Here is a 10,005-nt window from a genome sequence, read left to right on the forward strand (position 1 = left end):
AGGCCCGCAATCGCTAGCGAGACCGCCAGCACTCCGAGCATCGCCACGCACTCCTCCCCGGTCGTGATTGTGACCAAAGGGTAGCAGTAGCACCCGTCACAGCTCGGGGTGGGTATCTCCTGGCCCCGGCACTGCATGCAGAGCCCCACCACCATCACCACCGCACCTAGCAACCCCACCCAGATGAAACCATTCAGGACGTGAAGACCCGCGTCGGACCCCGCCGGGACGCCCATCAGGAGCTCCGTAAGCGGCACGTAGCCCTGTGCGTGTGGGCATTGTACAGCGGGGGTTGAGAGGGGAAGGTGGGGTAAGAGAAGGTGACGGCAGCCGACCTCTCGTCACGGGACTTACCAGCAGCCAAGCGCTAGCCATAAGCATAGCTGTGAAGATCAGGACGCTGGTGATGGGGTGGCCGAGAACATGAGCCCACCAGAGCCTTCGAAACTGGTACCTGGAAGCAAAAGAGACGAAGGAAAGCGCGATTGAGATACCTAAGCTTAGTTAAGTTTGTGGGAAGAGGGAATGATCTCTGTGTTTTGAAGATCCTGGTCCTAAGTAAATCCCTCACCTGTAGTGGCATATCTCGCAGCGGTAATATGCATGGGTTCCGGACTTCATCGTTCGCCATTTCAGCAGGCATTGTCGATGCACGTATTTGGTGCTGCCAGAGCATTTACAAGGACTAATGAGGGGATTGGATAGCGGATCGGACTCCTCGTCCATACATATCCGGCAAGTGTTCGTTGTGGGATGTGAGTTGCAGACCCTGTTTGTCCGAAACATCTCTATGCCTGAATGCTCGTCTCTGTCCTCCTTAGAAAGTAGTTGAGCTCCTTCAATTTCTGTAGGGCCTGACTGTGTGACTTGTGCGACAAAATCCGAGCTAAGCATAGTGGTAACGTAATAAGGATTCCCATGCTGCAAAGCTGCGTGTTATCTGTCAAGGGGACCTCCTAACATAGCAGGGCAGAGCTTCCTCGATTAGTCATTCTTTTTCGCCGGCTTCGGAGCCACAGGGCATCTGCAGACACAACCAGACTCGCTGCCGCAGCACCACCACACGCGTCCTGAAATTATGCCTGGGAGTTTTTGGTAACACCATGCGGATCTACACCGTAGCTGGGACCAAATACAAAAGAAAAATTCAGCAGCCTCCAAGACGGCGCCTATGATTTTCACCCACCACACGAGCCAGTGTTTCTTGTCCCAGGTGCCTGAAAGCATGCCCGCAGAATTGCTAAAATGGCGGGGGGCTTAATTAGGAGCTTTTGAGTAAAGGGGTTATGATCAGGGGATATATCTGGTAGTTATCTCCCCTGGTTACTATCGCAGCAGTTTCTTGCTAACTCAACATGTCAAAATGTGCTCGATCATCTCAAGCGTACCATAGCTGCGAATGCATCTCCTTCTCGGAAACGCCTCGCGCGCGCAAGAAGCCAGACAGGATTGCCAGGCGGGCGGGCAGTGGGGAAACTCTGCGCAGGCCGAACAAGCTCAACACCGCGAAGCACTCGTCCTCTCCCCCGTTGCCTCTGCCGTCCGTCGCGTGCGACCCGTCCCCTTCTCGCTCGAATAGCACACACGGCGGTGTAAGTCAGCTCTCTGAATCTGGCTGGCAGGAGGCTTGGAGGCCTTTTTGAAGTTAGCACTTAGCCGGGCTGCCCAAGGGCCCCTGCAGGGCGACCAATGGGTTCGCGCCGTCGATTATCACTTAGTATCTTTCCCCAGATGTTGCAAATGTAATTCTCTACTGATTTCCATTTCCCTCCTTAAAAATACTTGAAAATATAATGTGTCAATCGTATTGGCGCTGGTACTGTCCTCAGTCGGATTCGACTCGCAGCACAAAACGCGGCACAGTGGGGCCCAAAGCCAATGCGACTCCATGCAGCCGAGGGAGACACTGCCGGGGCCCTGGGGGACGAGAAGCCGCCTAAAAGGGGTTTAGTACGTAAGGGGGGTTTTCGTAGCCCGTCTATGCTGTACGGCGAAAGGTACGCCACAATATGCGTTTTTCCGTTTGCCCAACCACTGTACAGCTCAACACGCGCGAGAGATCTATTTCTCTCTCTTACCGCAAACAACCTCCACTGTGGGTGGGGGTCAGATTGTATGACACCGACACATGGCGACGTCATCATGCCGTACATGATATTGTCGTAACACTTATAACGCCAGGTGCAGGGTCTGCAATTTACACACAAAGCAAATGTGCCATGCAGGAAAGAATGCTTTGAATACCCAGAGGCTTATCTACAACACTTCAGAACGTACGACGAAGTCAATTTTGAGGACAAAAAGTGTGCTAACAGACAACTGACAACGGCCAACCGTCTCCCTCTTTATAATAATAATCCTTCCACCCAACGAGTTTCTGGGAAAAAAACCCAGACCTGGTGCCAACCATGATACCTTGAAACAGTATCCTTCCCAGTTGCCGTACCACTGCACCAACTCAGCGTACGACATCCGTCCACATCCCCCCCGACTGCGACAACAATGACCTATCAGCGGCCGCGGGAGGAGAAGTTTAAGCGCCCTAGAGTACATAAACACAAAACCCACGGATGGCTCCCCGCGTGTGCGTGTGTGTATGAGGGGTTGGGGTGTCGGGGCGGGGGGTTGTTGGGAGGAAAGGGGTTTGGAAGGGGAGCTATGTGCTCAGGTCCCCGCCTAAACCCCTCCGTCCGTGTGTGTGCGCGCGCGCGTGTGTGTGTGTCTCGGACGGACAACCCTTTATTGCGAGTCGCGGTGAATTTATCATCCAGCATTTTCGCGAAACCTAGCTTTTTCTCTCTCTCTCTCTCTCTCTCTCTACCCCTCTCTCCAGCGCTCTCGCTGAACTCTCTCAACCGATGATGGTGATCATCATCACCGTCATCATCATCATCAGTAACATCATCAGTAACATCATCATCAGTAACATCCACCGCAACCGCTCTCCCGCGGATCATATCTACCCAAAATTAAATCGGTTATGCCTTTTGCAATTTTGCTCCTTTGTCTTCCGTCTTTGTTTCTTCAGTTGCGATCGTCCTCCGAAGGAGCCTGAAGGGTTCAACATGAACAAACCGTCGAACCTGCACCGGCCGATACTGAGAAAAAAAATAGACGCCATGCAACACGTACGACGTGTCGTGTCGCATGTCGTGAAATGATCCCTTTTTCGTGCGAGTGGAGTGAAATTAGACGAGTTTGCTGTGATAGGTTGTTTCCGCCAGGCACAAGTCTTCTACCAGCCAGCTAACCAACCACTTAACTTTCGGCCTCCTTCAAAGCCAAACCTCAACTCTCATGCCAAGTAAACTACTGCCCAACCCAAGGGGCGGAACGTCCCTTTCTTCCGCTTTGCAGTTACAACATACTCACATAAAAACAACAACAACAACAGCAACAACAAAAGCACACACCAACAAGTTTACATTTTTTGTGTACATTCATCCGAGGACATACAACTGGGCTTGCTGGAACGCCCCGAAGCCCAAGAGGAAGGGAAAGTAGGAGCCATCTATCGGTTTCGACGCCAAGCAATACACCGGTAAACGCCACGTGGCGCGTGCCACTTAGAACCCCCCACTTGCCCGCTAACTAGGCTGTCCGCCCGCCAGCAGCCCCGGGGATCCATCCATCCGTCTGTCTGTCTGTCACACCGCGGAAGGTACCGGACCGGCCAGCGAACCAACCGCTAGCTGGTGCTGCCAGCTAGCCCCCGTCACAAAGCCCGGTTAGCTGTCGACTTCACTCGAGCCAGAAGACCTGACCTGCCCCCTCCTCCCTCTCCCTCTCCCTCCCCTTACCCCCTGCCCCTATCGCTACCACTACCCCTCACTCGATCGGCCCAAAAATCGTCTTCCGAAGAAATCTCTCTCTCTCTCTCAAGCTCCCCGCCCTCACTTACGAATGATTCGTCCATGGGCCCCCCGGCTTTAACGGACAAAACACCCGCACTTGCATGCGGAACTTGTAACTTATGATGAATGGTAGCTTTGATGGTTCAAAAGGGCCACTGGCTGCGGCGGGGAGGGGTGGAGGCGGCGGCGCCGGCAGCGGCAATATGCCGCCGCTTAAGCGGTTTCGCCCGGCATCGTCACTGGTACCTCCGCCACCTCCACCCGCTCGCAAAGATCGCAACAACAGACCATTACCAGCTGAACTCCCCGCCTCCGCCTCTTCGCTCAGCCCCGCAGCACCGGCGCCTCCGCCAGCATCACCAACACTCCCGCCAGTACGGACAAGTTATACGCCAGCGCCAGGCCGCCGTTCTGCCGCCGCGCCGCCGCCTGGAGCCGCGCCGTCACCTTGGCATGTCGACCCAGGATGCGGTCCCTCTCGCTTGGGTAGACGGGCTGTCCGGAGCCGTCGAAGAAGCGCCCCAGACGCGAGGGCGCCGTGGCGAGCCGCAAGAGCGCGGAGGTGGGGGTCAGGTAGCGCGTGTAGGTGCCGGAGACGTCCCGCGCCACCGCGGACTTAATCCTGGGGACCAGAAATGCGGCCACCGTCTCTGGGTGCTCGCACAGGATGTTGAAGGCCTGAAGGCGCGAAAGGCATGTGCGGCATGCGCGTCTGTTGTATGTGTACACGTGTTTTAGGAACTCAAAAGAGTCTTATGTCTTCTGTCGTGCGGCTCGCGCGCGCGCGTTAGGCACCGGCTGACCGCTATCGAAATGGTGAAAGGGTTGTGATGCATGTGGCAGGTGTGGTTTGGGGGCCCAATATCAGCCGGATATGTTCGTAGAGAGACCCAGGCGGTAGCAGCAGCAGCAGCAGCAGCAGCAGCAGCAGGGAAAAGTGGTTGAACATTTGCTACTTTTGTATTATTTTTCCTTCTCCCTCGCCCAGCCACCCCAAAAACACCCCCTTCTCCACAAAAGACACACGAACTCCTTCCCATTTTATAACACCCTTCTCAAACGCGGCAAAACTCCCCACCCCATCCCACCCCCCACACCACCCCAAAAACATAGACCCGCAACCCCACCTGTTTGTTGGCGGCCGTAGCCCCCTCCAACAACAGATCCGTCAGAATCATGCCCGGCGACACGGTATGCAGTCGTACAGCCGTACCCTCCAGCTCCCGTTGCAGCGTGGCTGTGAGGTGGGTTACACCTGCCTTGGTGGCGCCGTACGCCGCGTAGTTGGGCGTGGGGAAGCCGTCCGCACCCGCGCCGTCCACGTTGAAGACGTGGCCGCCCCCTGGCTGCCGACTGAACAAGCTGATGGCTTGCCGGGTGCTCAACAGCGTGCCGAGGAGGTTGGTGCGCACCACCTAGGCCCCACATATCACATATCACATCACATCACATATCACATCAGGACATCAGGGTGCGGGTTGGAGCGGGGGGCCAGGAGCGAAAGGGGGGAAGACTGCTGGGGAGATACGACGTGGTGTAATGCAAACAAGACCAAGACGAAGACCAATGCCGAAAAATGGACAGACATTGCAAATCATGTATTTAAGAACTGGGGCGACGTGTAAGTTGCGATGTGCGAAGTGGAGGAGGCTTGAGGGGAGAGATGAGGGAAAGGGAGGAGGGGAGGGATGCAAGGGGGCGCCGCCTCCTAAGGCACAGCATCATCATCATCATCATCAGCAGCAGCAGCAGCAGCAGCACTGCAAGGGCACAACAGGAATCCCCCTCTCACACACAAACACACACATATACACACACGCACCGTGTCAGGGGCCCCCAATACACGCACAAAACGTGTGCACTGACCCACCTGCTCAATTTGCTCGTCCCGCTGATCCAGCAGCACCTGGAAGGCGCCTGAGTAGCCGGCGTTGTTGACCCAGGCGTCCACCTGACCAAACGCCGCCACCGCCGCCACCTCCACCGCCGCTAGCCCCGCCGGGTCGCTGACATCACACGCCACACCCACCACCTGCAGTACGACACGGAGGAAAAAGGGGATTCAACATACGCCACAACACGGCATTACAAAAGCTCGAACACGAACACGAACACGTCCGCTCGTTCACCCACCTGCGGCAAGACGTCAACCTCGCCGTTCCTGACATCGCCGCCGTCTCCGCTGCCGCTACCTCCTGCAGACGCGGATGCGGCTGCCACCGCCGCCGCCGCCGCCACCGCCGCCGCCGCCGCCACCTCCTCCCGTAACTCCCTTACCGCCTGGTCGACTGCATCCTGGGTTCGGCTGGTGATGACCACTCGGTCCCCCGCGGCCAGGAACTCTCGCGCCAGGGCCTTACCTAGGCCCCGAGACCCCCCCGTAATGACCACCGTGATGGGCTGGCGGGGTGAGGGCCACACGCGGCGGTTGCAAAAGCGGTTGACGGCGGCGAAGAGGCCGCCCACAGCGGCACCGGACACCGCGGGCAGCGCGAAGTGGAGGCCTAGTCGTTTTGGTGAAGGGCCATGATGCGGCGGCGGCGGGGTGGGTGGGAGGGAGGGAAAGGGACGGAGTGGAGATGGGGGCGTGTACGGTGTTTATGTGTATGTATGTAAACATATGGGTGCGTGTACGGGTGTGGGGATGCATGTTCTATCGCGTGTCAAGTCCGGTAGGTGAACAAAGAATATGTTTCCAGGTACATACGCGCGCGCACACGCGGGGCGAGCTTCTGCCGTCATTTCATCGTGAATGCGTCTTTTCGTCATCATTCACGACTAAAAGCTTTATGACTAAATTTCAGTTAAATGAAAGGGGAGCTCGTGCGCATGGCGGCTTTGGCGTCAACAATGTTTCCTGCTTACTTTTGAGCCCACAGACCCCCCCAGCGCGGCCCTCCGCAACACAAGCACGCACGCACGCAAACAAGCACGCACGCAAACAAGCACGCACGCACGCTGCCTCCCGCGACCTCTCACCCAGCAAGGAGGACACGGCGCCCCAAATGTAGGCGGGCAGGAAGACAGTACCAAGTGGTCGCTCTAAGCCGCGCAGATGACTGTGATTGCCGCGCAAAATATGATGCAGCTGCCGGATTTTGGGATGAGCTTGGAAAAGCTCCGGACGCGGTCCTCGCAGGAGCTGCCTTATCAGGGTCCGGCCAGAAGTTGACGGCGCATCCATGTCTTCGTCCGTGGCGCTGCAGCAGGGCGTAGTGCGCCCAGGAACAGCAGGCTTACAGCCATGGCCTATTCGTAAGTTGGTTGAACGTAAGGGAAGGTGCGCTGAATAGGTGCGGCGATTGATGTGCGGGCTGTCCACACGAGGTTGCATAGTGATGGATAGCAGAGTAGGGTTTGTTTGAAAAATGCAGTTGTGGCGTTGGGAGCTGACCCAAGAGAATTTAGATGTTTCTCTGGTCGCTGAAGCGTTGCTGAGCGCGGAAGTGGGGGTCACAAAGTTGGCGCCCTAACGCGCGGTCGTAGAACTTCTTGCGGTAACCTGAGCACACATTCCAGCGATTGCAGAAAATAATAGAAATGCTCAGTGCACAATCCTGTACTTAACGTGATTAGGATTGGCCTGGGCATGTAACGCAAGAGTGCGTCACGCAGGATGCGTCACAACCAGTCAAGCTAAGTCCGTATTCTAACTGCTAACGCCCAATGGCCAGGTTTGAAGCGAAACTCCGCAAAACGTTTCTATGGATGGTATCAATATCAAACTGTAATCAATATCAATGCCACGTGAATCCTGAAGAAGATATGTAGAAGTTCAAGCGACACGTACCCTTTGGATACGTCAGCAATTGTAAACATGACCATTAGCTGCTCTAGGAAACGAGACAAAATTAATCCACTTAAGTGGATAGCACGTTACGGATTGTCGGCTTCCCGGAGAAGGTGACACCTACTGAAAGCTCTTTGCTCTCCTGATAGCGAGGATGGTGTTTAAATAATATCTTTCGGTTGTACTTGCATAAACTCATGGAAACAAGACGGCTGGAAACGCAACCTCGGCCGTTTCGAGGGTTTCAAACCTTTAATAATACAAAATGTAATGGAAACGGTCCATGGGCATTTTGTAAATAAACTTTACTCCAGTGTAATGTTTTAGCAATCGCTTGTGGACCAGGACCTTATCCACACTCGGAAAGAGTTATCGTTGTCCGCTACTGCGTTGCGGCGACGGGTACGGGACTGTCAACTGCCGTAAGCCGTGTAACTGAACTTGGGTGTTACTACCTATCAATTTGTTGGCGGTGGACCCGTCGCCTCCAACTCGCACTCCGCGATGTCGTGTCCCGTTGCCTAGTACTAACGGCACAGCCGATCCCCGGCATGGCAGGGTATAATTTCGCTGACCTGTGAGCAACACAAGCGCACACAACAGCCGTGCCCCTCTGACCTTCCAGCGGGACAACAACGCAAAAAACGTGTCAAAAAGACCCTACAAAGCTGTTTTTCAAAAACAAGCAAGTCAACCGTCTGGGACATGCAGCCGCACCTGGTTCGGCTTCACAGTCCAGTTTCTACCAGGCGCGCACACCCGTACCGGAAGACGCTTTCTTTATACCAGGACAAAATGTCGTACCTGTACGACCATGCGCCACAATTCCATTCTGCACACCTAACCTGCTCACTCCAAACTGGGCCGGACATGCTGCCGTGCAAACAAACGCAGTTTTTGCAAACGCTTCGAACCTCTTTTCAAGTGCTTCTCCTAGCACGCTAGCGAGAGAACAGTCCTCCGTGCCCACGCACAACAAAACACCAAACTCAGGCCCCCACCACCGTGCGACACCCCACTCATCGTAATCATGCACACATATATATATCGCGGCCCCCAGCCCTGCGTCCCTAGCTCCCACCACCCCCAACCCACATCAGTCGAATGTGGACCAACCCGAGCATGCACACACCCCTTCTGGCCCAAGTTCCCCTTCCTAGGGCAGCAGGCACAGACACTCCACTACAGGACTGCAGCCAGCACCCGCGGGCCCACAGGTCCGCCATCAGCCGGCCATGCACGTGCTAATATTCGCGATCATCATCACCATATCACCATCACCATCATCACCACCTCCACCATTGCCACCATCGCACACCCATACAGCCCATCACCATACGGCCCACCATTCCTTGACTGGGCCCAGCGTGCAACCCCACCCCACCCCACACCTCAGCACGGCATGGCCAATCAAAAGCTCCCTTGCGAATATCCGCGGGCGGACCCATTCTTAAGCCGAGCAAAGACATTAGTGCCCAAGTAGCAGACGACTACACAACAACCCTAAACTCCCGCTCTGTACAAGTCGCTGGCTGCTTCCTTAACCACTGCTACCACCGCCGCGGGTACGGAGGAGGCTGACACCGCCCAGCCATTTGCGTTCTTAGGTGGGAAGGAAGCAGGGCCCCAGCACCAGCCCCAGCCCCAGCCCCAGCCCGAAGAGTCATGTGACCCAGATCACTTACCGACGTACATACTGTTTTTAATCGCACAGCTAACAGCCCGTAACACCCTCGGCAAGCACACACACATAAACATACATACATACATACATACATACATACATACATACATACATACATACATACATACATACATACATACATACATACATACATACATACATACATACATACATACATATAGTTTGAACCGCCGCCCGGGCCTGGAGGCGCACTTCGTGGGGATCGCTACATGCAGGAAACTGCAAACGGTGGGCGACCTAGTGCGGGTCTGGGACCTAGTGGTGCATACTCGAGTGGCCTCCCTCCCCAGGTCGACCTGGCCCGAATGGGTCAGGACACACCTCGACCCATCAACCCCAGCACCCACGCGGGACAGGTCAGCGACCCTGGCAGCCCTTAAGACGCTACATGGCGCTATCAACCCGGCCTGGCTCGAAGCTGCAAGAGCAGTGGAAACCCAACAGCAACAGCAACCCCAGCCGCAGGCACAGCTGCAGCCACAGCTGCAGCCACAGCCGCAGCCGCAGCCACAGCCGCAGCCACAGCCGCAGCCGCAGCCACAGCCGCAGCCACAGCCGCAGCCACAGCCGCAGCCACAGCCGCAGCCACAGCCGCAGCCACAGCCGCAGCTACAGCCGCAGCCTCAGCCGCAGCCACAGCCGCAGGTACAGCCACA

General features: G+C 55.9%; 1 protein-coding gene across 1 annotated transcript; it reads right to left on the bottom strand.

Moving 5' to 3' along the window:
- Positions 1-3,513: 3,513 nt before the first annotated feature.
- VOLCADRAFT_103703 (uncharacterized protein) lies at positions 3,514-7,679 on the bottom strand (the record flags this gene model as incomplete). Its single annotated transcript, XM_002948027.1, has 6 exons — positions 3,514-4,532; positions 4,982-5,269; positions 5,725-5,886; positions 6,174-6,358; positions 6,834-7,054; positions 7,645-7,679. The coding sequence occupies 6 exons, from the start codon at positions 7,677-7,679 to the stop codon at positions 4,179-4,181; spliced, it is 1,245 nt and encodes a 414-aa protein (XP_002948073.1). The 3' UTR covers positions 3,514-4,178.
- Positions 7,680-10,005: the final 2,326 nt, after the last annotated feature.

This window comes from Volvox carteri (genome assembly GCF_000143455.1).
Source record: "Volvox carteri f. nagariensis unplaced genomic scaffold VOLCAscaffold_8, whole genome shotgun sequence".
Lineage (NCBI taxonomy): Eukaryota > Viridiplantae > Chlorophyta > Chlorophyceae > Chlamydomonadales > Volvocaceae > Volvox > Volvox carteri.